The sequence below is a fragment of the Stenella coeruleoalba genome (genome assembly GCF_951394435.1).
Source record: "Stenella coeruleoalba genome assembly, chromosome: 7".
Lineage (NCBI taxonomy): Eukaryota > Metazoa > Chordata > Mammalia > Artiodactyla > Delphinidae > Stenella > Stenella coeruleoalba.
In genome coordinates this window covers 121,661,679-121,689,193 of record NC_137153.1, presented here as the reverse complement: position 1 = coordinate 121,689,193, position 27,515 = coordinate 121,661,679, and the positions used below count along the sequence as shown (strand labels likewise).

The following is a 27,515-nucleotide window of genomic DNA, read 5'->3' as shown; positions in this document are numbered from 1 at the left end:
CCCACCTGGATGCACCCCGACAGGGGCCCCCACACACCGGGGCCCGATGCCCAGGTGCCATGGAAGAAACTCTAAGGCACAGCTATCTGCGCCTCGGGACCTGTTTCTCCTGAAGGAACTGACCCCCACCCCTTCCTCTCCAGCCACTCCATGCTCCGGAAGCCCATCCTTCCGGCTCTTCCCACCTCTGAGGCCCTGACATGCTTTTTGCCTGGACCACTCAGCCAGCCCCGTCTCACAGAGGCTGCCCCCTCTCGCCAGGACGAGCTGGGCAGGCCCATTCCCACGCCCCCAGCCTCAGCACCCAGGACTGAGGGTGTGCGTCAGGGGCTGAGCAGAGCACCTGGCCTGGAACAGGCCTGCCGTACAAACACCCACAGACCACACTTTACGCCCTGCGGGGGAGTGAGGGGCACAGGCTCACGGCCACGGGCCGCCGGGCCTTCACCTACACTGAGACTGCTGCCCGCCCCAAGGGCCCCTGGGAGGACTGCCTGGCAGGTCGGTCATCAGGGATGCTGGGTGGGGACGCCCGACCTCTCCCCAACAAGGCGCTCACATCAGACCAGCGCCGTCCAACGGGAACGTAATGCCAGCCACGTATGGAATTTTACACTTCCTGGCAGCTACATTAAAGAAAGGAAACAGACGAAATAAAATTTTATAGTATATTTTATTTAACCCAGTAGATCCAAAATATCATTTCAACAGGCAAGGCTCTCACTGAGCTACCTCACAGCCTCGGCCCCGTGGCGTGGACTCTGCGCTCAGAGCGCATCTTGGTTTGGACCAGTACCCTGGAAGGTACAGGCTAGTGGGAGAGGCTGACTGTCACAATACTGAACACAATGTGACCAAGTGCCGTAATGATGACAAGACAGCCCAGTTCTCTGGCACCGCCTCTGCCCGTTGTCCCTCTGCCCACAGCAGTTCTGTGTCCCGTGCGTTCTGGGCAACGTGACTACAGCTCACGTGACTACGGAGCTTGGCGTGAGGAGCTACATTTCCCCCAGGAAAGAGCGGCCGATTCTAGCCCACCCAGTGGGGGCGTCAGGGAGGTGGTGACATTTGTATCCAGCCTCCAAGTACGAGCCAGGGGAGAGGCTGGGAGAAAGGAGAGAGGAGTGGACATTGCAGGCAAAAGGAAGGGTGCCTAATCAAGACTAGTGATGGCTGTCGTGGCGGTGCACCTCCTCGGCACAGCCCCCGCGTCCCAGTTTGCCCTGACAGCCCCAGTTCACACCTGTTGATCCAGCACATGTGTCAACAGCACCCTCTCTCAGTCCCCAAAATGTCCAAGTGCTCACCCTGCGTAAACCCCAGGCTGACGAGGTTAAGGAAGGTGACAAAGGGCACACAGCATCTCGGTAGCAGGCTGGGTCTCAAAGCAGATGGTCTTTGACTCTGAGCCCTGTCTCCACGGCCCAGAGGCTTGATGGCTCAGCTGCGGGCCCAGGAGCCCTCTCCTGCACACCAGCCTACAGACAGAACCTGAGAGGGTCTCCACACACAGCTTAGCGACAGACAGAACCTGCGAGGGTCTCCACACACAGCTTAGCGGGAGGGAGGAGGGGAGGGGAAAAAAAGCCCCAGGCCCTTGCAGGTCACCTTTGCTAATCACAGCTTTCCTTAAAGTCACCACACCTGCTGCCTCTTTAACAACCCCCCAGGGCCCGAAGGTCTCCAATTTGCCCTGGGCAAGTTGCTTTCTGCTGCTTCAGTGTCTTCAGGTTGGAGCCCACTGGCGCTGACCACAGGGCCCCTCAGGCCACCAGACAGGAAGGTCTGGGCTCGAGCTCTTGAGCTCTTTGAACCTCCCGGGCTGGGGGGTGGGGGTGGGTACCAGCGGCACATCTCTCTGCAGGATGATTTGCTGGGACCAAGTGTCTGCAGAACACAGTGACCACCAGGAAGAAGGGGACCGAGTGGTGGGGCCCAGCGTGCGTTCTACTGCATGTTCCCTAACTCTGTGTTGACACAGGCTGGGAACTCGATTTCTGCAAGGCAAATGTTAGCTTAGCAAAGTGGCCACGTCAGATGGGCTGAAACTCTCCCTGCACCCGCCCGGGGCTCTGACAGCGTGGCTGCTCCCTTGCCAGCATCACGGCAAACAAAGAGAAGAACCACACTCCTTCCTTCTTCCCAAGCTTCTGGGTCCCACCAGTGACCACCCTCCTACTCCCGACAGGCCAAAGCACAGCAGCCGCTGCGGCTGGGAGCTCAGCGGCTGGGCGATGTGTAACTGCGCAGGCACACGCGCCACCCTTCCCGCCCTCCGGAAGGCGCCGGGGCAAGCGGGGCAGGCTGCTGCCCTTCCCTACCCTTGCCAGGCGGGCGGCAGGTGAGTGCGCCGGGCCAGGCTGGCTGCCCTTTCACCTGCCTTTCTACCTGGGAGAATGAGGGTACAAAGGGCAGCACCCCTCTTCCCTAAGATCCTCTATGGGTGGTGGGCTCAGATGCTGCCTCCCGGTGGGCGCCAGGACGGGGGAGCAACCTCAGGGAGGAACAGGAGGCTGAGGCCCAGCAGCCTAGACTGTCACTCGGTACCTCGGGGGTCGCCCTCATTCAACACAAATATCCTCTCAACAACGGTTAGGGAAAACCACATAGAGATACCGGCTTCCGTCCACAGGGCATCTGTGGGCACAGAGGGAACCGCTGCTCACGGGAAGAAGAGTCAGGGGCCTCGAGGGGGCTTAGGGCAGACAAAAGAGGGGCCGGGGACTGCGCGGCCAGCGCCGGTGGCGAAGGGGGCGGGGAGAGAAAGGGCCGGACGAAGTGTGTGGCCGGGGAAGGCGACGGCCGAGCCGGGGAGGAGGCCGGGCCTGGGCGAGGCGAGGCGGGACGGTGCGACTGGGCGCTGCAGGCGGACAGGACGACCCCCGAAGCGGGAGCCTGGGCGGCAAGTGGGGCTTCGACGGGGCCTGTGGACTGGGGGCCGGCGGCGTCTGTCCCTTCCAGGGTTCTGTGCGGAGCACAGGGGCACTGCTTTCCGAGAGCTAGACGTGGACGGAGCCGAACTTCCCGGGCAGAACTGGAACCGGGAGCCGTCAGTGGTCGTAACTAGGCAACTCGCGGGCCGCCGCGAGGCGCGCACTCGCAGTTCGCAGGGGCTGCCGGCGCATGCGCGGTCGTCTTCCGCCCGTTTCCCTTCGAAGAGTCCAACGGCAGAATGGGAGGAACGCGCCTGCGCCAGGGTGCTGCTCGGGTTCTCGGCTCAGCCGGGTAGCCGTTCTCGGTCGGTGCACCTGCTGGCGTCAGTCGCTCAAGACTGATTCTTCCCTTGGGTCTTCTTGAAGAATCCCGACTCTTCTCACATCCTAAGTCAGAAGAGACGGGGAGAAAGAGCCGGCATAACTCGGACGACGTCCCAGGGCGGTCCTCGCGCGCCCCACCGGGCAGGTGGGCGGGCAGGTGGGCGAGGGGCGGGACCAATGGATGGGCAGTGAAAGACGGGATGCGGGCGGGGGCGGGGCCAGGGGCGGGGCGGAGTGTCACGAGGGCCCCTGCGAGGGGCGCGGCGCGCGCTGACGTTGCTGCCGGACACGTCGGCGACGCGGTGGCCGCGGGGACCGGAGCCGGATGTGCCAAGATGGCTGCTGCGGCTGCAGTGTCTCCGCTTGTGGAAACCGCCGCGCCGTACTCCGCACGCGGCTCCTGAGGGGCGGGAGCCGGGGGTCGCGGAGGGGCCGGGCGGTAGCCGGAGTGGGCCTGGGCCGCCCTGCGGCGCGCCGGTGAGGGCCGGGGTCTGGGCGGAGGGAGGCGGCCGGGCCGGGCCCAGCCCGGAGCGGACGGCGCGTCTCCTGGGAGCCGCCGACGGTCGGGCGGGGGCCTGCGGGCTGGGAGGGTCGGGCAGACCCCTTGGTTATCTGCCCGCTCGGGCCGACGTGGCCTCCACCTGCACGGGCTGTCGGGTCAGCTGAGTGGACACTAGCCGTGGTGGCCTCGGTGTGGGGTTGTGTTGGAAAGGCTGGAAGAAAAGCCAGACCTGCGACTTTTTAAGGAGTAGAAGCATTTAGGAAATTTTTTTAACAGTGTAGCTTGCCCTTTGCTTCGAAGGTTCTGAAGTTTTGTGTTCATTGGTTGAAAGGTTTCTGCTGAGCCGTGCGGGCGATGAGGTAGATTGACATTTGAACCAAGGAACAGCCTTGTTGCGTCTGTTGGTAATGGGGCGAGGTGACCAAGATGTTGCAACCGAGGTCGAGCGCTGTGTTTTATACCAAGGGGCAGAGGAATGTGTAAAGCAGCCTGCCCTTTTTGTGAAGAAAGTATTACAGTAGAGCGTCTGGACATGACACAGCCATTTAAAATCAGTTGTTGCTGCTTTACCTGAAAAGTTTTAAATGGTTTGGAGATTGTGAGTTGCTTATTAAGATTTTGTTTTAAATACATATGATGCAGATGTTAACCAGAGAGGTATTTCCCATCCCCGGATATGGCAAGAAGCAAACTGAGTCACAGACAGGTGTTCCTAGGTTGATACTTTTGCAGGTTTCAGCACAGCCTGCCTCCCTGCAGTTTTCTCCCCCCGTGCCCTTTCTTAGGGTTCCAGGTGTTATCTTAGAAAGATACAGTAAGAGCCAAAAAAAATCAATTCTTTCTTGTTCTTTGTGACTCGTACACCCTTAATAGCAGTTACTGCAGTAAGTCTCAGAATTGTACGGAAAGTTTTCTCCAGGGTAGGTGTGCAGATTTTAATGTGGTTCCTTCTTGCTTCTGTAAACATCTTTTCCGAGTGTCCTTTTTGCTCCTTGTCATTTTTTGCAGTGTTTAGACGCTCCCTTCTTTAACATCTAAATGTGTATGATTCTGTACTTAGAAAAGTTGGAGTCTGTGCTGTCTTTGTGTCCGGTGTCCCCTAGTCTGATAGGTACGTCGCTTAGCAGTTGCCGTGAGGGAGACTGTGGGCAGAGCATAGACTCCCAGGTGCTTCCTGACACGCCGGTTGGTTTACACACTTACGCTTGAGGCGACGGCCCTGGCAGGGGAGGAGCGTGCTCTCAGTATCTCAGTTCAGTCGCCGGGGATTTATTTAGAAACAGGCTGTGTTTATTTCACGTAGATCCAAGCAGCTTAGTTGAAGAGCTGGGGGTCATGAATGATGCATCTTTAGGAAGGTCAGCTGGTTTCTTTGAAGCAGTCTGCCTTTTTTAGAGTTAGGTGACTTGAGGCTACAGAATGACTTACTGGACAGAATAAAATTCTCTGTAGTCAAAAGATAAATGATATGCCCTTGCATTGTTTTTCTGCTGGTGAATATAAAAGAAGATCAAAAGAATAATGTTCAAGTCAGAAGGTTGTTCCAAATAAAATCGGTCTATTGCTAAAAAGCTCTCAGTTGTCGGGGAGAGAAGGCAAAGCTACTTTGTTGGGAAGTGATAGTGTTTGCTTATAAAATGATTCTTAGGCCAGGAGTTGAGAAAACAATTTTAAGGAAGTTTCTGCAAGGAAACATTTTAAGTATAGATGTTATATGAAATTTAGATTCTGGTAAGATTTCCCTGTTAAACAGCCAGAGGGATTAGGGCCTCCCAGAATCCACTGTGAATAGAATTTCGTAAGATTAAACCCAGAAGGGACTTTGAAACCATCGTTTCATTTCTCACTTTATAGGTGAAGAAATTGGGTCACAGAAGGAGCAGAGGTTGTGGCTGAGCCACTCAGCTGACGCCCAGTCTGGCTCTCACAGTGACACCTGGGGAATAAATCCTCTGGACCTGTTCTCTCTCTGTGTGTGTGTGTGTGTGTATTCTTTCTTTTTTAATAAATGCTGCTTAGTGTGGTTGAGGGTCTCCTGCTGAAGCCTTACAAGGAGGATGTCATGTCCTATAAGATGCGTCTGTTTCACAGATAAGAGGAAGAGGCTCTGCTTCTCCTCCCCTTGCTCCGTATAAAGCTGAGCTGCACACGTTCTTTGTTTTAAAATGACAGCTTAGAACCAAATGAAGTCTCTGATGCTGTTCCTCATGTATTTAATTCCATTAAATTTGAGTGAGTTTCAAAGTGCTCGTCTGTCAGAAAGGGTTCCCTGTTGGCCTGGGATGAGAGTGTGTGCGGGCAGTGATAGTAATGGATTCATAGAGTCATAGGACTCGTTGTCAGGTGGGAATAGGAACTTTCATTTTAAATAACTTTACTCAGTATACGTTTATGCACTTTTTCTTTCGTCTGAGTATCAGAAAGATTCCCAAGTACAGAAACGTTGCGCACCTGCAGAAACGTGGGGGCTAAACCCAGGAGTCCTATCACTTCTTCCTTCGTTGTTGACATGTTTCTGTGATGGGCTCCACTTAATCTGTTTGTGAAGGTTGTTCTGGGAGAAGGACTGACATACAGAGGAGGACTTTGTGAAGAGACCATGCTTGGATTTTTGTCCCAAAAGTGCAGGTTAACTATTCAAGATTATACTTAGTGTGTTTTAGTAAAAAACAAACAACAAAAAACGCTGCAAAGAGGATTCTACCCCCTTGTTCTCTATAAGGGTTTACGGGCGCCTCGTTGCTACAGCTCTGGTTATCGGAGGCGGCTTGTTTTGCTAGCGGTTGCCAGCCAGTCACGGTGCAGAAAATGAGACATTTTACAGGGTGGGATGCAAGGCGTTTTAGGTGAATACATTTTAGATGTTCATTTTGCAGCTTATATTACTCTGTCATGCTCTCTCATTAAAGAAAACAGAGGAGCAAATTTTTAACTTTTGTTTTCCTTTCAAGATTTAGAATTAACCTGTATGAAAAGTATGATATGCAGTCTTAATAGAGGAGTTGGCTTTTTCTTGGTCTGCGATAATTTACAGGAAAGTGTGGAGGGACTGTGTACCTGGTGTGACTGGCGTTGGCTTCTGCTTGGTCTCTGCCAGCTTGTTGAGGGCACTGTGGAGGCGGTGGGCATTGCCCGTGGGTGCGTAGCTGGGGTACGTAACTGAATCTCGGTGAAGGGCAGCGAGTCACCTCAAGGCACTCGGCTGGCCCCGGCGCAGCCAGCTTCTGCGTCCCGGCTGTGCTGTCACCCCGGGTCCTCCCTCCCGAAATGCCCGGGACAGCAGTTCTCACGGGCGTGGAGGCAGGAGAGGTGTACCCCTCAGGACTGCGTGATGCAAAAGCGTTTGCAGCCTTTTTCTTCTTTCTTAGTTTTCCTGATTGCAGCCAGGACTTTGAATACATGGATTTTACGTATTAATTCTTTTTCTTTTTCTTTTTCAGTTCAAAGTAAGGAACACCTCTATCCTGCTTCTTTCTGTAAGCAGCATCTCATTGTGCAGGAGCTCGACCATGCAACCTCCACCCCAGGCTGTCCCGTCTGGCGTGGTCCGGCCGCCTCCGTCCGGGAGTCCTCAGAACATGTTCTGGTCCAACAGCCCGTACAGGAGACAGGCCAATAGTAATGCACCAGTGGCCCCGATAACCTGCCCACTGCAGCCGGTGACGGACCCGTTTGCTTTTAGTAGACAGGCGCTCCAAAATACATCATTGGGCAGTTCGTCTAAAAGCAGCCCACTCGTTGTGCAAGGCCCAGCCCCACCATTGTCTCTTCAGCGTGCTGGTCTGCCTGGGCCACACACAAATGCCGGGGATAGCTCCCAAGGACCCTGCGAGCCTCTGCCGGCCCCTCCGTTGCAGCCCAGGTCAGATGCCAGCCCATTTCCCGGCGTGCTGAGCCCCTCGGCACCTCCTGGGCCCGAGGTGAACAGGAGAGTCGAGGTCGCTCCCGGCCCGGAGCCTGAAGTTCAGAGCCCGCCGTATCCTCCTCAGTACATTCCAGGAGTGGGTCCGGACAGCTGTCGTGTGGGCCATCCACAGGCGAGCACGCCACGGCCCGACAGACCCCTGAGCAGGCCGAGCCTGCACGACGGCACGGCGACACCAGCAGCGCCCCCTTTCCTCCCTCAGCCTCGTCAGCAAACGCCCGGGCAGTGGGGGCCGGTGCAGGGAGGCCCGCAGCCCTCAGGGCAGCATTACCGGCCCTGCCCTGAGGGACCTGTGCAGAACACGGTGTGCCACGCCTCCAGCGCTGGCCACTTTCCCGCTCCGTCCAACCCGCGTCAGGGTCCTGGCCATGAGCAACACGGCCCCCTGGTGTCTTTACCGGGACCCTCGGCCGGTGACGGGAGAAATGAGGCAGTCTACCTGCAAAGTGGAAACCACTCAGCAAATAGCTTTGATCCAGAAAATGCATTCAGGCAGAATTCCAGAGTTGGGAACGCTCGGGCGGGCCAGGAGTTCAGGTTGAGTCCAGGAGTGAATAGAGAGCAGTTGTCAGACCCGGCTCTCATTAACCCCCTCGCTCAGGGAAACAGCCCAGAAAGCCACTCGCACAACCCCCTGGGTGTCGGGAGCAGCTGGACCCTGCAGGAAGCGGGCTCAGGAGCGCTCTCCATGTTTTTCAAAGGAGGAGAGACAGAGAACGAAGAAAACCTCACATCTGAAAAAGCAGTCTCTGCCGGTCAGTCTGACTTTGATGGTTTCTCCCCCGGCCCGGGCCTCGGCCAGCCTCCTGCACACATGGGGGCAGGAGGCGTTTATCAGGCCTTTCTCAAGGGTTCCAGCAGCGAACCCACGCAGCAGGGAGGAGACCCACAGCCTTACTTTTCTCAGTCTGCAGGCATCCGACTAGACAAAGCAACCACTAACGCTGCCGCTGTTGACATGTGGGGTGACACAGCACATGCGGGGACTCACGGTGCTGGTGGCCCGCGGTACGAGAACGTCGAGAACTTAGAGTTCATTCAGAACCAGGAAGTTCTGCCAAGTGAGCCCCTAAGCGCAGACCCTTCCTCCCCAAGCGCTCAGCTCAGATACGGGCCCCTTCCCGGGCCGGCTGTCCCCAGGCTCAGTGCCGTGGGCCACGCTGGAGGCGGGAGCCCTAATCTCGAGGCCCCAGATGCGACGGCGCAGCCTGCGTGGGCTGAGAGCGTGTCTTCCAGTTACAGCGGCCAGAGCCCTCGGGGTCTTCCCGGTACAGCCAGGCCCCACGACTCGGGGGGCACGTTCATTCAGCAGGAGGTTGGAAAACCTGAACATGAGGCTCCGGGGAGGTTTTTTAAGCAGATCGATTCTTCTCCTGTGGGAGGCGAGACAGACAAGAACACTGTGAGCCAGAACTACCGCGGCAGCCTGCCCCAGCCCTCGGCCCCGAGCCCCCCAAAACCTACGGGAATATTTCAGACGAGTGCAAATAGTTCTTTTGAACCAGTGAAATCGCACTTCACTGGAGTAAAGCCAGTCGAGGCCGACCGCGCCAGCGTGGTGGGCGAGGTGAGGGGGCCCAGCGCCCACCAGAAGCAGCGCAGAGCGGCCGCTGCCACGCCCGACGCCTCCCCTGGCAACCTGGAGCAGCCCCCCGACAACATGGAGACCCTCTTCCTGCCCCGGGTCTGTGCTCCACCTCTCACCACACCCACGGAGGCCAGTCCCGGGCTTCTGCACGCCACGGGGCCGCCCTTGGAAGCTGTGCTCCCTGCGCCTGAGAAGAGGCCCTTGACCAGGGCGCAGGGGGCTGTGAAGTGTGAGAGCCCAGCCACGACTCTGTGGGCGCAGAACGAGCTGCCAGATTTTGGAGGCAATGTCCTCCTGGCCCCAGCCGCCCCCGCGCTCCACATGCCCGCGAAACCGCAGCCACCTGAAGTGATCCAGCCTCCAGACGAGGGCGTGTGCGGCCAGCAGTCCCGGCAGCCGGGCCCCGGCCCCACCGTGCAGAGCGGGGACGGCATCGGCGCTTCCGAGAATCTCGAGAATCCTCCCCAAATGGGCGAAGAGGAGGCCCTCCCGCCCCAGGCGGGCCCCGGATACGCCAGTCTGCTGTCCTCCCCACCCGCCGAGTCTCTGCAGAATCAGCCAGTCTTGGTCGCCCAGCCTGATCACAGCTATAACCTGGCTCAGCCGGTTGATTTTTCTGTGTCCTCGTTGAATCCTAATGAGAAGAATCAGTCCTGGAGAGATTCTTTGGCGGCAGATAAGCCCACAGTAAGCAGCCAGGCTGCCGGGGGTGATTCTGGAGAAAACGCTCCTTTGTCTGGGACCCCAGCTGGCTCTCTCATCTGCTCGCCTCTGCCGAACCACCTTGCCCAGAGTAATTTCCCACCAGTTTGTGGTACCTCGGAAATGGTTTCTAGCCAGCCTGCTAGTTTACTGGTTCAACAGCCATCTCACCCAGTTCCAAAGAACTTGCTTCCGGAAAGTCAGAAGATCCATAAAGCAGAGAGCGTTCTTCCCGAGTTAGGTACCGGTCCTGCCGGAAGCACAGGCGCGATGCTAGTTCCACCTGCGAGCAATACCGCGGTCCCCGATAGTAATAAGGCAGATCACTCCGGCAGCCGGGATGAAGCTTCGGGAGCCCTAGACTTTACATTCAGTCGGACTTTGGAAAATCCTGTAGGAATGTATAGCCCGGCCCAAGCCGATAGCCCAGCTTCTTGCCAGCAAACCATCTCCAGTCATCGACCGCGCGGGCCTGGGGCGCATACCCCAGACCGTTTCTACCAACAGGTGACGAAAGCTGCTCAGGACCAGCATGGCCCAGAGAGAGCCCAGCAGGAGACGGCCCCTCCCCCTCCCCCTCCCCAGGGGCCCAAAGCAGCACTTCCAGAGCCTTCAAACCCAGGAGGTCCACCAGGGCAAGGACAGCCCCCAAGCCCAGCCCATCCATCTGCAAGTCCGGCTCTAGCTGACATGGGCCAGCAGCTGCTGCCTCGACCACCTCGGTCCTCCAGCGTGTCCGTCGCATCCACCAGCTCAAGCCAGGCGGCCGCGCGGTCTGACCAGCAGTGGCTGCAGCCGCCGCCTCCAGACTTGGCGTCCTATTACTATTACAGGTCCCTGTACGATGGCTACCAGCCCCCGTACCCCTCACCATACCCGCCGGATCCTGGCACCGCCCCCCACTATTACCAGGTAGGGTTGAGCTTGTGGACTGTTGAGCCCCCTGACCAGTGGTTTCTTTCTCACGTCATGTGCCTTGGCGGGGTTCTGTTGGTCAGTTCTGAGGTGACCCGTAGTCAGCCGTCACGTGCTGCTTCGTGAGAGGAGTGCTGCCTGGTCACAGCTTGTTCTGCTGAGCGCGGCCTTTCTCTTGGAAGTCCACACCGTGCGTTAGCACATTGAGTTGGGTAGAATAAATACCTGATTAATTTTTGCTTAACACAGCACATCCCAACTTACGTGACAGAAAGGACCTTCGTTTCCCGTCCTGCCTGTTGGCTTTCCGCAGACCCAGGGTTCGTGGTTGCACAGTTTGGGAAACTGGAATAGCCTCCTGAAGCTTCTTTGTGGTTTTGACCTTAAAACCTACCTAAGAAGCAACAGGAAAACTCTAGTCTTTCAAATGCCTCCTTCAGAATGAAATTATTTAGGGGAAAAAGTTAGGTTTGGAGTGTAATCCAAATGAAACAGCTGAGAGTGGTGTAATTCCATAAGCTTCTTTCAGGTACGTTGTGATGGTGGCGGCAGAGCAAGGGGCCCCACTGTGCTACCAGAAGACCCTTGCCTCTTTTCACACGATGCAGGCCCACGAATGCCGTTTAAGTTCTGTTTAGTCCTGCCTTAGTGTGAAAAAGTGATCCGGGTGGACACACGTTTGATTACTGTCCGCTTCTCACCATCTCTCGTCCTGGCCAGCATCACCCACGGGCAGCAGAGGCAGAAGGATTGTGGACCAGAAGTTTGAAGTCCACTGTCTGACATGGGGGCAGGTGCCGCACTGGAGGCCCTGCAGTCAGAAGAGGCTGAGGGAGCAGGGCTGCCCCGGTGATGGGGCTGCCTCACGGGCTGTGGGCATCTTTGCACGTGTGGGAACAGGCACACACCTAACCCCTGAGACCTGGGAATCCTAGATCCAGAAGGAACCCCGTAGAAGGAAATTACGCTGTGCCCAGAGCCCAGGAAGGCCTGGCAGTGCATGGAGGGGCCACATACCTGCTCTGGGCCCTTGTCCAGCAGCTGCGTCTGCATCCCGGTGTCCCAGCCAGCGCCCAGCATCACTTCTGTGGGAGCCCACTTCCTTCTGCCTTGTCTCTGTGTCTCTGCAGATTCCAGTAGTGGTTAAGAACAAGTCCATTTTATGTGATTTCTCGTCCTCTGCTGGGTGATGGTGGAGCGTCAGGCTGAGTCAGGAAGGACTGATGCTGGCTCGTGCCTGGGTCACCTCATGTCTACTTCAAGTCCCGACGTAGCCGTAGAGCCATGGGGGTTCATCGGTCTGTAATGGGGCTGAAAGCCTCGTAAGGATAGAATACGATACTCCTTTTGAGGCTGCCTGTAGCTTCAGGACCCGTTCCAGTGGACCCTCGTTCTTTTGCTTCCCTGAGATGGTGTCTGAAACGGGACCCGAGCTTGTGGGGTCATGGCACCTATGCAAGTGAGACCTCGGGAAGCAGATGACAGAGTCCTCACGAGTCACCGCAGGACCCGGGTCGTGGCCCGCTGATGGTGGGCCGTCTCCTGAGCCCAGCCAGGGCAGTCTGTCTTAGGAATGTGGCCGTGGATTTCATTTTTTTTGATTGTTTCGCATGAAGGAAGCCCCGTGTCTGGGGCCCATCCGGAGAGCACCGCCTGTACCGTGAGAACTCGTGCCGGTTGCTCGATGAGTTGGCTCTTGGCATCTAACGGAGGCATCCTTCTTTCAGCAGGACATCTACGGCCTCTATGAGCCCAGATACAGGCCCTACGATGGTGCAGCCGCTGCCTTCGCAGACAGCTACCGCTACCCCGAGCTCGAGCGGCCCAGCTCCCGGGCGAGTCACTGCTCGGACCGGCCAGCTGCCAGGTGATTGACGTTTATGTTGCCGGCTGTGGTAGTAACTTAGTGATTTGAAAAGGACCGTGTTTGTAAAGAACCATACAGACCTGTTTAACGTGTGTTTACGTTCTGTGGGTGTGGACAGATGATAGGATGCATCTTTAAATCGAGATAAGCGCGCTGCTGCCAGGTCACGGATGTGTCATCAGTTGGCCTTTGGTCAGACCGGACCCTGTGCAGCGCCACCAGGAAGCCACCCCTGCCCTCGTGCGGGCTTCCTCCCAGCCCGGGCAGTGGTCCCGTCGCCGAGGGACGCACACAGCTCCGCGGGTGCCGAGGCAGCGTTTCCCCCGTGCAGGTCCTTCGCCGCCTCTGGTGACAGGGTGCCCGGACTCCCGGGCCAGGCAGGCGCGGGCCAGAACATGGAGTGGTCTGTTGGCAGCGGCCGCCGCAAGCCTGGGCTCTGTCCCGGGCACTGCCCGCCGGGCTGCGAGGCCGCCAGCCACTCCCTCCCGCTTCTCTCTCCCCTGACAGATCTCCTCTCAGTTTTGCGATCACAGATGAGGCATTTTGAAAGAGTCTTGGCATCATGCCTTCTGCTGAGTAAAAGCTTAGGCAGGCCACAGTCCTCCCCCCAGGGGTGTCGGGGGCTGCAGAGCCCGCCCGCTGTGGCTCCTCCCGCGCCCCGGGCCCTCGTCTCACCGGGCCGGGTTTGCCATGAGGGTGCAAGGCTCCTTCGGCTCGTGATAGAGTCTGGGCGCGGGTGAAGACCGCGTCCACGCACCACCTTTCAAAATCGGGGCTGCTTTTGCTGCTTCCCACGTCTTCAGTAGCTCACCTGGAGACGAGGCCCTGCCTCTGTGAGCCGGCCCGTCCAGCTGGCCCCCCTCCGTCGCTGGGAGGGACACGCTGAGCCACTGGGCCTGGCGCTCTGGGAGGTGAGACTGGAGTCCCAAGTGGGCGTTCTGATTCGGGGAGAGCAGCGGGCAGGTGTGTTCCAGGAGCCCTGAGAGGCGAGGGAGGGTGGAGGCAGGGCCGGGGGCGCACCTTGCTCTGCCGCCTGTCGCCTGCAGGCCGGGTCGGGTTACCTGGCAGGGCTTCGTTGTCGTGTCCCCACCGCTCACATGGAGGGAGAGCAGCCTCTCCCCTCTCCTGCCCTGTGCGTGTGTGCACACGTGTGTGCAGGCCTGCGTGTTGTGCGTGTGCCTGGTGTGGTCACATCCCGGCAGGAGGGGAGAACGAGCCTTGGGTTTCTGCGGCGGAGTCTTTCCTGACGGGCGCCCGGGGCTGGAGAGGGCAGCGGGGTGGGCGTGCTCTGGCTCTGCCCTTGGTCAGGTCACTTTTCTGGAGCTCCCCCCGGTGGTGGGTGGAGGCGGTGCACTGGGGTGCTCCCTCCAGGGCCCCCACCCAGCGGGTGCTGTCCCTGTGGCAGGTGGGGGGGCCGGACACTCCTGAGGGGCAGCTGCACCCCCAGGAGTGAGCCATTCCCCAGGGGTACACGAGGCACAGTTTAGAATCTTCCTGCCCCGGAAGACCTGCTACCTGCCTGTCCTGCTCAGGGTCGGCAGCACAGCTGGGCCTGGGAAGCCAGCCTTGGTCTGGCCCGTGTCGTGAGTCCTGGGCCGTCAGCTGGCAGGGTGCGAGGGCCCTTTTCCCCGCGCAGGACACGCGGGTCGCGGTCTGTGTAGAGGGTGTTACAGTCGGCGCCCGCTTGGTCTTGATAGCTCCGTGCTTTTTGCTTCTGCTGAGCATGGTGTCAAGAACGTGAGGCCCTGCTCTTAAGCACTGGCTGTATAGCACGCAGCACTGAGCGCGCGAGAAGGGTTAGTTCTTTTATGCTGAATGGCACTTAAATAGTTATTTCAACAGATAAATTTTAATTTGCCGTACGGTAGGGAATCCTGCAATCTCACCATTGTTACTGGTTCGGATCTCCTGATGAGAATTTTTTCACAACCAAGGTGCTCTGTTGTGAATGCCTGTTGCTCTGGGTGTAATTTGTGTCCCACTTTAAGAAACAGGTAATTTGTTTTTTAACAGCACTGTGTGTTTTTTTCAGGCAAGGGTATCCTGAAGGTTACTATAATTCCAAAAGTGGATGGAGCAGTCAGAGTGACTACTATGCAAATTATTATTCCAGCCAGTACGATTATGGAGGTACGTTCAGGCGTTTTCATCGGTCGACGGCCAGCAGATTCAGACCGTTCAGACCGTTCGTGCGGCTGGGTGCAGAGTGGCGCGCTGTGGGATTTCTTAGGAAACCTTCCCTTTTGGTAGTCTTACGATCTTAGCTAAGAGCCAAAATAATTGAAAGTAGTTTGCGTCTAGAAATAATTATATCGCTATTTTTCATTAAGAAATTATATCTTAATTGTAGCATTGTGTCTGTATCGTATTAGTAGTTTTCTTTGATTTTCCAGTAAAGCATAATTATCAGTAGTTCTAGAGTATGTAACTTGTCCATATGTGGCTGTTTAAATTGATTAAAATCAGTAAAATGAGGGACCGGCTGCTCACTGCAGTGGCCACGTGTGACGTGCTCCACATGTGGCCAGAGCCCCCACATCACACAGGGCAGACGCAGGACGTTCCGGGTGCCACTGCTGTCTGGCAGTGTGTGCGTCTTGGCACGTGTCCCCTGAGCCGCCCTGCTGGTCCCCCTGCCAGGCTGTGGCCCTCACCGTCCCAACATGGCTACCCGCTTCTGCGTCCCCCAGGGCTCTTCCTCCACTTTTGTGTTTGGACTGCTTCATGCGTAGTTCTGCACATGCTTGCTCAAAGTGGTGTATCTGGTTTGCTTATAATGTTAATGTGCTTTTTTCCTCTGCATTTGCTTTATTTATTTATTTATTTATTTTTGGCTGCGTTGGGTCTTTGTTGTTGCCCGCGGGCTTTCTCTAGTTGCGGTGAGCGGGGGCTACTCTTCGTTGTGGCGAGCAGGTGCTACTCTTCGTTGCGGTGCGCAGGCTTTTCATTGTGGTGGCTTCTCTTGTTGTGGAGCACGGGCTCTAGGCACGTGGGCTTCAGTAGTTGCGGCGTGTGGGCTTCATTAGTTACAGCGTGCAGGCTCAGTAGTTGTGGCACGCGGGCTTCAGTAGTTGTGGTTCGCGGGCTCTAGAGCACAGCCTCAGTAGTTGTGGTGCACGGGCTTAGTTGCTCCGCACAACTAAGAAGATGTTGGATCTTCCTGGACCAGGGCTCGAACCCGTGTCCCCTGCATTGGCTGGCAGATTTGTCCCCTGCATTGGCAGGTGGATTCTTAACCACTGTGCCACCAGGGAAGTCCCTTAATGTGCCTTTTTTTTTTTTTTGCGCGGTACGCGGACCTCTCACTGTTGTGGCCTCTCCCGTTGCGGAGCACAGGCTCCGGACGCGCAGGCTCAGCGGCCATGGCTCACGGGCCCAGCCGCTCCGCGGCATGTGGGATCTTCCCGGACCGGGGCACGAACCCGTGTCCCCCACATCGGCAGGCGGACTCTCAACCACTGCGCCACCAGGGAGGCCCCTTAATGTGCTTTTTTAGAGTAATCTAGTTTTGAGAGTATTTTTTAAATTTTGTTTATTTTTTATTCAGGTACAGTTGTTGTACAAGGTTGTGCTAATCTCTGCTGTACAGCAAGCAAGGTGACTCAGTTACGCACACATATACAATTCTGTTTTCATATTCTTTTCCCTTATGGTTTATCCCAGGAGACTGGATATGGTTCCCTGTGCTCTACAGTAGGATCTTGTTTATCGTTGAGAGTATTTCCTAAAGCTCTTTGGCTCGTATTAGAGAAAAGAGATACGAATAAAAAAAATTTTTTTTTTTCTTTTTAATCACGTGTGTTGAGAGAAAAACTGTCAGTGGCCGTTAGGTATCACAGTACAGGCAGGACACGGCCGTGTCCTCTGGTGTCTCACAGTTAACACTCCCTGGGGTCGTGCTGATTTTCGGGAGGAAAGTTTGGTTGCTCTCTGAGGCTGAAAGCATTCTTCAGTCCTGGGGTGGCCTGGTTTTGTGACGGCCAGAGGGGTGTCTTTTGCACATTGTACTGACCCATTAATCTCTCGCCTGCAGATCCAGGTCACTGGGATCGGTACCACTATGGTTCTCGGTCCAGGGACCCCCGCACCTATGACCGGAGGTGTTGGTATGACGCTGAGTACGAACCGTATAGGAAGGAAAGCTATGCTTATGGGGACAGGTTGGTGGAATAGATTTTGCTAAGGAGGGTGGGTCGTGATCAGCTGCGCTTCTGCGTCTGTGCCCTCGGGTCTTTGTAATTCACTCAAGAGCTACAGTTGTGTCTGGCTTCCTGGGGGGCAGTCACCATCGGGAGGAACGGGATGAACTGGCCCTCCCAGTGGCTCTCTCCTTGGGCTCTTGGAGGGGGACTGGCCTCAGAACCAGCGCCGCGCGTCAGTTCATCCTCCTCTTCTCGGGTCCGTGAGAGGGGTGACCACCTCAGACGGACCCCCAGCCTGCCTCTCTAACCCTAAGGCAGGGTCTGAACTTGGCCTTGGGATGCGGTGACTCCATTCGAGGGTGGGCTCTGACGAGCGCTGTCCGTAGGATCGGGACTCGCGGCGGCGAGGACCTGGGGGGCTCACTGCCACGTGGCACGGGAGCATGGGCCCTGGAGGTACTCTCCCCGAGCCCCGGCCTCTGCCCCTCTGCTTCCCCAGGCCTGAGAAATACGACGACCACTGGAGGTACGACCCCCGCTTCACCGGGAGTTTTGACGACGAGCCCGAGCCCCACAGGGACCCTTACGGGGAGGAGGTGGACCGGCGGAGCGAGCACTCAGCGCGGAGCCTGCACAGCAGCTTCAGCTCCCACTCCCACCAGGTGGGCGGGCGGGCGGGGGCCGGCCCGGGCCCCAGGGTTCTGGTGGCCGCCTGGGGTCCCGCCGCAGGCGTGGCAAAGAGACTTCACCTGTTTGCTCTTTGCTCTCTAAGAGTCAGGTGTACAGAGGTCGCAACGTGACTGCTGGGCCCTATGAGGCGCCCCCTCCACCGGGCTCCTTCCACGGCGATTATGCCTACGGCCCCTACAGCGGCGATTTCCACGGCACCCCGGGCTTCCCGGAGTACGGCTACCCTGCTGAGGCCAGCTGGCCCTCCGTGGACCAAGGTGTGTGTGGCGAGGCCCTGCGTGCCCACAGGGGCAGAGGGAGGCCGAGGCCCACCTTGGGGCGGCGTCCCGAGCCTGGGATGGGAGAGGGGGACTGAGTCGTCACCAGGATGGGGGTTGGCAATGGCTTGGCCTGGGCATCCCTGCCGAGCAAGGGCCCTATGCCACCACGTGCCCGTCCTGAGGGGCAGCGCTTGCCACGCTAGGCTGCTGGTGCCCTGTGGGCTGCAGTCTGGCTCACAGGCCTGGGAGCTGCCCGGCCTGTCCATCGTGTCCACTTCAGTGTGGCTCTGACCTCAGGCTCCTCTGCCACGTTCTTGGGGGGGCCTCAGTGTAGCCCCAGTGCCGACCACACGGGTCCGTGGATCTTGGAGGGAAACTTGAAAAACTCCAGTTCATATGCTTATCACGCAGGCCACATTCTCATTTCGCCTTTGAGATATTTGATCAAATGCTGTTTCTTGGAAAACTGCACAAGTATGTGAAGTTTTAGAACATGACAGTATAAAATATAAAATAATGGACTTTCTTAAAGCGTCATTTGATTAAAAATTTCACCTCCTGTTTGGCTTGAGGTGTTTCACTCTTGGTCGTTTTCCTTGCCGCTCCCTCCGAGGCTCGTGGTCTGAGGGTGAGGCTGTGAAGAGCGCTCAGGGCGCAGGGGCTGAGGGGCCCCCCGAGCAGCAGGAAGCACGAGCACTGCTTTCTGTGAGCAGCGCCTCCTGGCGGCTTTTAAAGGCGCGTTCTCAGCTCAGAGGAGAGTGTTCTCACTTCAACGGTTAGGATGTTTTTCTGGCATATGTTTAAGTTCTATTTTTTAATAGGATATTTAACAATTACTAACTACAGTTGAAAGTCAGTTCATCTTGATGATCTGTGATTCCAGCTGCATGGGCATCTGGAAAATCTCAGCTGTTGATTTAGTTCAGAAGCGTTAAAAAGTGACCTACGGGTTGTTTCTTTCTCATTTTATTTAAATGTAGCTCCATCGAGACCAGCTTCTCCTGAGAAATTCTCTGGGCCGCACACCTGTGCCAGGTTCGGTCCTGGGGGTCAGCTCATCAAAGTGATTCCAAATCTGCCTTCAGAAGGACAGCCTGCGTTGGTTGAAGTTCACAGCATGGAGGTAATTCCACGGGGAGAAGCTGCGCGTCGCCCTCCAGGTTGCCCGTGCTCTGCGGTTTGTCACCTTCAGCTCGTGTGCTGTTGTCTGAAGACACAGGCTTGGGAATGTTTACTTCCGCGAATCCTCAGTTTGTCGGTCGTTTCAGTTCTGCTTGGTCATCTTTCCCTCCCGGACTCAGCATTTTCAGAGTCTGCGCTGGGTGTCGTGTTAGACTTGGTTTTATTGTATGTTCCTTTTCTGTCTTTAAGTGAATTCCTGACTTTGGGGTGAGGACCCTGTCCGTACTCATTTTACTGCTGATTCTGGAGAGCGGGCAGAGGTGCCTCACGATCTCGGGGGGCTGGTGCGGGGCGCCCTGCTCCGTGCCCTGGCAGGCCTCTTCCATCACGTGCATCCAGGCCCTGCCTCAGAGTCTGGGGGGTGGGTCTCACTGCTTAAACAGAGTTTGAAAGTCACTGTTGTGGAACAAGTTGCCCATACTCCGTGAGGGAGGCTTTGCCTCCCCACTTGGAGGGACAGGCCGTCCTGAGGATGGCGTCCGTTCCTCTGTCTGCCGATGTAGCCAGGCCGGGCGTTGACCTGCCTGCCCCCGTGAACAGCTCTCTCTCTGTCCCCTCTCCTGTCCCCACCTCAGACCTTGCTGCAACACACGCCAGAGCAGGAGGAGATGCGGGCGTTCCCGGGGCCTCTTGGCAAGTACGTGCCCCACGATCGCGTCCGCGGTGCCTCTCCGCCAGCGGTGCCGAGCACGGCCTCGCAGGTGCAGTGGCTGCTGTTCACCGAGTGTTTGTTCTTTTTGCAGAGATGACACCCATAAAGTGGATGTTATTAATTTTGCACAGAGCAAAGCTACAAAATGTTTACAGAATGAAAATTTAATTGACAAAGAGTCCGCAAGTCTTCTTTGGAGCTTTATTGTTCTGTTATGCAGACAGAACGGGGTACGTGTCTCCTTCCTTGAACCGCTCTTCTCGTGGGCCTCTAGTCCCGGGAGTCCTCAGCACCCCCGAGGAGGGTTAGGCGGGATTTCTGCACCAGGCTGCACCGTCCAGGGGCTCCCCCAGGACGGGTGTCTCGGCGGTGATTTGGGGACGCGGCAGCCAAGCGGGGTGCGTGGTTTGGGGTGAAGGGCGGTTTGGGCTCCCGGTCATCGGCCCGTCCGGTGCATGCGGCCTGCCCGCCTCGCTCCCAGCCGAGGCGGTCGAAGTCGCTCGCCCGCGAAGGCCCTTCGTGGGCCTCCCCCGACCAGGACCGGGGTCCCGTCACTCCCGCAGGAGGGTGCTGCTTGTGGTTAAGCCTGTCTCCCTTCCTGCCCCTGCTGCCCCTCGCAGACCGTGGTGGGCACGGACATCGCGGAACTCTTGTTACGAGACCACCGAACCGTGTGGCTTCCTGGGAAGTCGCCCAGTGAGGCCAACCTGATCGATTTCACTCATGAGCCTGCGGAGCAGGTGGAGGAGGAGTCCGGGGAGGCCCAGCTCTCGTTTCTCACTGACAGTCAGGCCACCACCACCCTTGAGAAGGACACGGAGCGGTTCCGAGAGCTGCTGCTCTACGGCCGCAAGAAGGTGAGCGGCCCGAGCTCGGGCGCGGGGCGGGGGGCAGGGCCTGCTCCCGGGGCGCCAGCATCTAGAGCGGAACGCGCTGCCGGGGTCTTGTTCTGCAAAGACTGTCTGGCGCCTCGTGTGTTGTGTCTCTGAAGGTGCGAATAGTGGCTTCTCCAGCGCTGCTGGTGTCAGACGTGCAGGTTCCGTTTTTAGTCATCTGACAGACGCGTAGACTGAGCTCAGGCTGCACCCCTGCCGTGTGTAGCGTGTTTCGGGGTAAACACGTGTGCGACACAGGCAGCGCGTTCTCATGCAGTTGGGGTGAGCTCACCGCGCCACCGCGAGTGGGTGCTGGGCACAGCCCGGGCCCAGGTGGGGAGCGCCTTGGGGACACGCCCCGGTTTTGCTCTGTGGGGCACCTGGTGGTGCAGCGGGCACGGGGGGGGCACAGTTGGAGCGCCTGCTGGGCTCTGGCAGCGGGGGTCTGGCGGGCCCGGAGTTCTTGGCACTCTTATGTCACGATAGACTCAGAAGACGCATGTTTGGTGAGTAAATGGTCTTAATGTGGCCGTTTTACAGCTAGTTGAAATCTTCTGATCTGTTACATTTAATTACCATTTCTCTGTTGCAACGTTTCTGCTTCCTGGTCACAAGTTTTCTAAGTTGTGGCCCAGATCACTTTGGATACAGGGAGGCTGAAGTAATCAAGGCCCTGTTGGTGCTGAGCACAGGCCCTCAGGGCCCAGGGGTCACTCGGGGCCTGGGGAGTTCACGTCCCCCGGCCTTTCTCATGGCGGAGATGACAGGTGGGAGAAGGCCGTGCTACTTCTCCGTCGTCCCTGGTTCTGACGGTGTGCTCGTCCTGTGCTGGTGATGAAAGCGGGGTTCCTACGCGGAGACCCCCTCCCGCAGGGACTCTGCGGCTACAGCGAAAACGGTGAAACTCGCCCGCTCTTCGTTTTTGAACTGGGAGCGTGTGTGTTGGAGCCTTTGATCCGCTTGCTTTTTCACGTGCAGCCGAGCCCTCTCCTCCTCCGTGACCGCGTGTGACGACACACGTCCCGTCGCTCCCGCTGTTCTCGGGGTTTCCTCCGTGACCGCGTGTGACGACACACGTCCCGTCGCTCCCGCTGTTCTCGGGGTTCAGGGAGCCTCTCGCTGCTTTGCAGGATGCTCTGGAGTCGGCGATGAAGAACGGCTTGTGGGGTCACGCCCTGTTACTTGCCAGCAAGATGGACAGCCGGACGCACGCCAGAGTCATGACCAGGTGAGGAGTCCGGGCGTGCCTGCAGGCGGGGGTCCGGGCCTCGTCAGCTGTGGGAAGCCCCCGGTCCCCATACTCTTGTCAGAGGAAGCTGGGGAGTTCCGTCTGCCACCCACGGCTGTGGGCGTGCTGGGCCCTCTTCCTCGGGTTGCGTTGCTAAAGGAGTTACTTTTTTTTTGTTAACTTCAGGCTTTTTAGTTCTATAAAATCTCAGCAGGGAGTTCCCTGGCAGTCCAGTGTTCAGGACTGTGCGCTTCGACTGCCAGGGGCCCGGGTTCAGTCCCTGGTCCGGGAACTAAGACCCCGCATGCCGCGCAGTGTGACCCACCCCCCCCCCAAAAAATCTCAGTGAACTCCCTCGTCTGCATCCTTTACAGCCTTTTAAAGACATTGCGGTGTGTACACTTGGCCCAGGTCAAGCATCAAGCCAGTCCCCAAAGCGTCTGAGATGAGACCAGACTAGTTTTTCGTGTCCTGTTTACTGAACCAGGCTGAGTTAGGGCTTTCTCTGTTCACGTCTGCCCAGGTTCGCCAACAGCCTTCCGATCAACGACCCTCTGCAGACGGTCTACCAGCTGATGTCCGGGCGGATGCCAGCCGCGTCCACGGTCAGTATGGGGGTCCTCACGGCAGCCTCCGCAGCTCAGTCATCTGTTCAGAGCCCGCTCCCAGGAGGGCTCGCCTCCCAGGCGCGAGGCTAGCGTTTCCATCCTGCTCCTGGAGTTTGAGCACTGCAGAGTTGAGCTGGCAGTGTGTTCCAAGGATGAGGGTTTTCTGCTTGTCTCTGGTTTCAGTGTTGTGGAGACGAGAAGTGGGGAGACTGGCGGCCGCACCTGGCCATGGTTTTGTCCAACCTGAACAACAACGTGGACGTGGAAGCCCGGGCGATGGCCACAATGGGGGACACTCTGGGTAGGTCAGACGCCGACGTAGAAGGCGGGCCTGGGGCTGCCGTCAGATGCTCGGGAGCCCGAGACCGTCCCTCCGTCTGGGGTGTCTCTGAGCGCTCCGATCTCCGGGGGGCCTGTGGCCGAGGCCCGCCTGCTTTCTGTCCCTTCAGCCTCGAGAGGGCTCCTTGACGCCGCACACTTCTGCTACCTCGTGGCCCAGGTTGGATTTGGGGTTTATACCAAGAAAACCACGAAACTTGTCTTAATTGGATCAAACCACAGGTGAGGAATTGCATCAGTATAGTGGCATCCGCTTCCCTTAGAAAGGAAAAGCCCCTCCCTTGGCTAACCCAGACTGGCGCGTGGAGCGCTGGCCCTGCGGTGACCTGCTCAAAGGTGATGGCCGCTCATGTCCTCCACAGTTTGCCATTTTTAAAGTTCGCGACCAACGAAGCTATTCAGAGGACAGAAGCCTATGAGTACGCGCAGTCCCTGGGGGCGCAGCCCTGCTCCTTCCCCAGCTTCCAGGTGGGTGGGGCCCCACGGCGCCAGCTCCGACGGGGGTGGGGGGGCAGGGCTGGCGGAGTGGGTGCTGACAAGACCACAGTCGTTCAGGGGTTTTATTCAAAAAACGTAAAGAACAATGAAGTGTTTTTGGAGATGTTTGATCTGTAATGTTCGAGAATTAAAGTTTGCCGAATTGAGAATTTTGTTAGCATTTTGGTTCTTAATGTTTTATGTATTAAAAACTTTTAGTGTTTGGTTTCAAGTACTTTTCTATCAGCTGCGGACCATGTTTCGGGAGGGTGGTATCTGACCAGGACTGTGCGTGTGTGTCTGAAACGGGGCAGAGCGTCAGTGCCGACAGAGCAGGGTGACTGCGCTGGCGGCTCCCGAGAGGCGGGCGTCGCGGGGCGCGTGCGCGTGGCGGCACCTCGTGGTCACTCCGTGGTCGCTCGGTGGTCGAGAGCCCTGACGGCTCTGTTAAGGGTGTTGAAGAGAGAAAGTGAGTTTCTCAGAAGCTTAGTTGTTTCCCCTGATGTAAAGTAGCTCAGGGAACGGGCCCGGCTCTGCCGTGGGCAGGCATTGGGGACGCACAGGAGGGATGCGAACGTGCAGGGTAGCGTCAGCCTGCGGGAGGGCACAGGTGACGCCGGGGACCAGTGGGGGCATGCAGCACCGCTCAGCTCGCCGTCTGTCTGTCTCAGGTGTTTAAGTTCATCTACTGCTGCCGCCTGGCTGAGATGGGGCTCGCCACGCAGGCCTTCCACTACTGCGAGGTGATCGCCAAGAGCGTCCTAGCGCAGCCCCGCGGACACTCCTCAGTGCTTCTCCGCCAGCTGGTTCAGGTAACGTCTTCCTCGACGTCGCCGTGCCCGTGCGCCACGTGGGGCCACGTGGGGTGCTCATGACCAGAGGGCGTGCGGGACTGCCTGCTCGGCCCGGTTAAGATCCTGCATGTTCTCGGGCATAGTTGGTGTTTTGCAGTGCAGCACAGGAGCCCTTGGGGCATCCCGTGCAGAGACTTGGAGGTAAGCCTGGGTGTGAGAAGGACCCCGCCTGCAGGAGGCTCGTGTCTCGAGGCATCCTCGCCTCGCGCTTAGCGCTGTGAGGTTCTGGGAGCCGCAGCCTGGGGTGGGTCCCGGCTGCGGCCCCGCGGCCCCAGGCTCTCGCTCCGGAAGACGGAGACCGCATGACCACCCTCCCACCTGCGCCCGGACAAGGGGCGCCGCGTCAGTGTGTTCCTCTCCTCCTGGAGCTTCGTTTTTGGAATCTGTCCATGTGATACCAAAAATGTTTTTATTACGGGAACTTCGGGACACCTGCAGAAACAGGGTAATTCAAGAACCTGTTTCCAGCTGGCAGCTTCAGCAGTTAACGCGAGGTCAGGCGTGTTGGGCCCGTGCCCGCCTGCTGCCCCCCAGAGCGTGAGCATTGCCAGGGCGGTTGGCATCTCCGTGAGTGGAGCTGAGCAGAGGTGGGCTCGGCTCCCGCGGGTCCGGATGCCGCGGGCTCCGTGCCGCTGGCTCGGCGGGCTGGCGCGGTGGGTGCTCGCGCTCCAGGCGGTCAGGGCCGGGCCGCGTGAGCCCGCCTCAGGAAGGTCCCCGCCTCTGGCGTCGCGGGCGCGCTTGCTCCACGTCCCAGTGGGTTTCGAAGGTTTGGCCGCTGTCACCTGTGGGAACAGGGTCTTCATCTGCCTGTGTTTCCAGGTCGCCTCCCAGCTGCGCCTCTTCGACCCTCAGCTGAAGGAGAAGCCGGAGGAGGAGGCCGCTGCGGAGCCTGCCTGGCTGGTCCAGCTGCAGCTCATGGAGAAGCAGGTGAAGGTACGCTGGGCTCCGGTCGTGGGGCCCGACGGGGAGCCGTGTTCACGCGGAAGGTGGCGGGTGTGAGCAGCTCAGCTCAGCGGCGCCCGGTGCCCGGCGGGGGGGACGGTGCACCTGGGCCGTGGCGGGTCCGCGCGGTCGGCGGCCGGCATGGAGACCCTGAGGTCCTTCTCCCTCAGGAGGGCACCGCGGCCTGGAGCCTGGACAGAGCCTTCCCCCCACGCTGTCCCAGCTCGCCACGCTCCGAGGTGGGGCCGTGTGACGGCCCAGCACCCGTGCAGCCGGCAGGCCTGGGCACCGAGAACGCGCTGCTGGCGCCGCCAGGGCCCAGCGCTGACCACTTGGGCCAGGACGTGCGGCTGCTGCCCTCAGGTGAGCCCGCGCCGCCCTGGGCCCCTGTTCTGAACGTGGAGCGTCCCTGTCTTGGTGCCCAGAGGGTCGGGCCATCTGTCCCCACCTCGGCCCTCTGCTTTCTCTCTGTCCCTCCCTCCCTTGGTGTGAGCCCACTGGTCTCGCGGCCTTAAAGGTCTGGCTGAGTGGGCGGGGGGTGCAGGAGGTGCGGGGGGACTCAGTGAAGGCAGAGCCGGCCCTGGGCCAGGCGGCCGCTCGCTGGGCTGTGTCGGGGTCGTGCTGCGGCTTAGAGCCCACGCCCCGTGCTGTGCTGAGTGAGGTCCTCCCCTCGGCCCTGAAAAATGTGTGTCCCGCTTCCCTAAACCAGTGACAGCCCGGCAGCTTCAGCCTTTGTGCTTGGACAGTTGGTTCCTTGGCCCTCGATGAAGGAAACATGCCCTGCGGAAGTCACTGGAGTGAGCACGTAACCTCAGGCTTTCTCTTGTCCGCCGTCTCCCCGCAGCTCCACTGACGCTCCCCGACGGTCAGCCGGCCTTCCCCGCCAGGGTGCTGATGTGCCCAGTGCCACCACCCGTGGGCCCTGGCGAGCTGGGGCCTGGCTGTGGACCCCCAGGGGCTGCACTTGGCCTTCCAGAGCCCTCTGGGCCTGATCCTGTGGCTCCGTACCCAGGGCCTGGCCTGCCATCTGGCGCACCATCTCTCCAAGAGACTGAACATCTGCTCCCGGAGGCCAAGAGCCAGGACGCAGGTGGGTCTGCGAGGTGCCGTCTGGAGACCAGAGCGAACTTGGCTTTGGCGTTGAAGGGGCTAACTGGTAGGAGAGACTTAAGTCGTTCACACTTGGAGCAAAGCACGTTCCTTAGTGTGTGCCGAAAGTTCTAGAAGCTGATTGAAGATCGGTGACTTGACCTTTTGTTGGGATGTGAGGTGGGAGTGGGTGTCCAGGGCGTGGCCGGGGGGCGCCCGCCTGCAGCCTTTGTAAAGGCACTGGGGAGGCCGTGACCCTCCTTCTGGAGGGCGGTCTTGTCCCTGACCATCTGTCTACTTGCACGGCCTGGCTTGAAAAGAGAAACTATTTTCACATATTTCGGAACATTCCATTCTTGAAGCCCACGTCGGGAGGCGTGGTAGGAGGGGCTGCGCGTGTCTCCAGCAGCGTCTCTGGGCCGCGCCTGCTCCCTCTGCTGTGGGCTTGGTGATGCCGCCGTCACAGGAGCTCTCGTTTCCCTTGACAGGAATGATGCCACAAGAGGCACCCGGCAGAAACGCGCTGTCGGAGCTAGGAGAAGAGGATTTTGGTGGAAAATTTGCTAATGTGGTACTTTCCCACTTCTTTTTTGTTTTTTAAGCTATTTTTCATGAACTCCACTGAATAAGTATTCAAACTCTTTGTTCTTAAGTTGTAAGTAGAAAGATAATACTTAAAATTATCAGATTATCTTTTGAATCGTTTCTTAAAGAGAAAACTTGAATCCTTAAAATGTGAAGAGCTGATGAAAACATTAATGGGGAAAAGATAATTTAATAGTGTAAAGATAGGTATTTTAAGGAGAAGAAATGCTCATCTACAATGAAACTGCCTTGTCGATTTTAACTTTTCTAAAATGGAAAAACTTCCCTGATTTCTGCATCTCTTTCTACAATAGGATTCTTAAAATTTTCAGTGGTGTTTTTAAAACCAAGATTCATTTTATCAGACATGCTTGATATAAATACCACCTTGGTGTGCTGTAATCCCAGTGATGGGGGGTGGGAGGATAAACGCTTTTATGTAAACTGCATTCTGGAAGCTTCTTTACACATACCCTGCTCTTTTTGGGCATCCCATCAGCAGGCAATTGCTGTAGTCTAAACTCTCCTTACGTGTTCCACCGTTAAAATATTCTGTCCCTGTGAAAGTAAAAATGAGAGTTAACTGTATTGAAAACAGTCTCAACCAAGGGATAAATATTTTTTTAAATGCTTCTATCTTTTATTTTTTTATTTTTTATTTTTGCGGTACGTGGGCCTCTCACTGTTGTGGCCTCTCCCGTTGCGGAGCACAGGCTCCGGACGCGCAGGCTCAGCGGCCATGGCTCACGGGCCCAGCCGCTCCGCAGCACGTGGGATCTTCCCGGACTGGGGCACGAACCCGCGTCCCCTGCATCGGCAGGCGGACTCTCAACCAC

At 57.7% G+C, this 27,515-nt stretch overlaps 1 protein-coding gene across 5 annotated transcripts in view; it reads left to right on the top strand.

The window, feature by feature from the left end:
* Window positions 1-2,657: 2,657 nt before the first annotated feature.
* SEC16A (SEC16 homolog A, endoplasmic reticulum export factor) overlaps window positions 2,658-27,515 on the top strand; it is a 33,471-nt gene continuing 8,613 nt past the window's right edge. For 3 of the 5 annotated variants that reach the window (XM_079928068.1, XM_079928067.1, XM_079928064.1), the window contains exons 1-21: window positions 3,475-3,734; window positions 7,200-10,886; window positions 12,617-12,756; window positions 14,789-14,886; window positions 16,790-16,916; window positions 17,398-17,560; window positions 17,671-17,845; window positions 18,829-18,971; window positions 19,606-19,667; window positions 19,774-19,912; window positions 20,303-20,539; window positions 21,688-21,785; window positions 22,309-22,390; window positions 22,577-22,694; window positions 22,843-22,954; window positions 23,095-23,200; window positions 23,881-24,021; window positions 24,883-24,996; window positions 25,176-25,368; window positions 25,850-26,095; window positions 26,583-26,665. In XM_079928068.1, coding sequence (XP_079784194.1) covers window positions 7,269-10,886; window positions 12,617-12,756; window positions 14,789-14,886; window positions 16,790-16,916; window positions 17,398-17,560; window positions 17,671-17,845; window positions 18,829-18,971; window positions 19,606-19,667; window positions 19,774-19,912; window positions 20,303-20,539; window positions 21,688-21,785; window positions 22,309-22,390; window positions 22,577-22,694; window positions 22,843-22,954; window positions 23,095-23,200; window positions 23,881-24,021; window positions 24,883-24,996; window positions 25,176-25,368; window positions 25,850-26,095; window positions 26,583-26,665 — 6,195 coding nt within the window. In that variant the 5' untranslated portion in view covers window positions 3,475-3,734; window positions 7,200-7,268. Of the gene's footprint in view, window positions 3,403-3,474; window positions 3,735-7,199; window positions 10,887-12,616; window positions 12,757-14,788; window positions 14,887-16,789; window positions 16,917-17,397; window positions 17,561-17,670; window positions 17,846-18,828; window positions 18,972-19,605; window positions 19,668-19,773; window positions 19,913-20,302; window positions 20,540-21,687; window positions 21,786-22,308; window positions 22,391-22,576; window positions 22,695-22,842; window positions 22,955-23,094; window positions 23,201-23,880; window positions 24,022-24,882; window positions 24,997-25,175; window positions 25,369-25,849; window positions 26,096-26,582; window positions 26,666-27,515 lie in introns of those variants that run through there. The other 2 variants (XM_079928065.1, XM_079928066.1) reach the window with 2 other exon arrangements.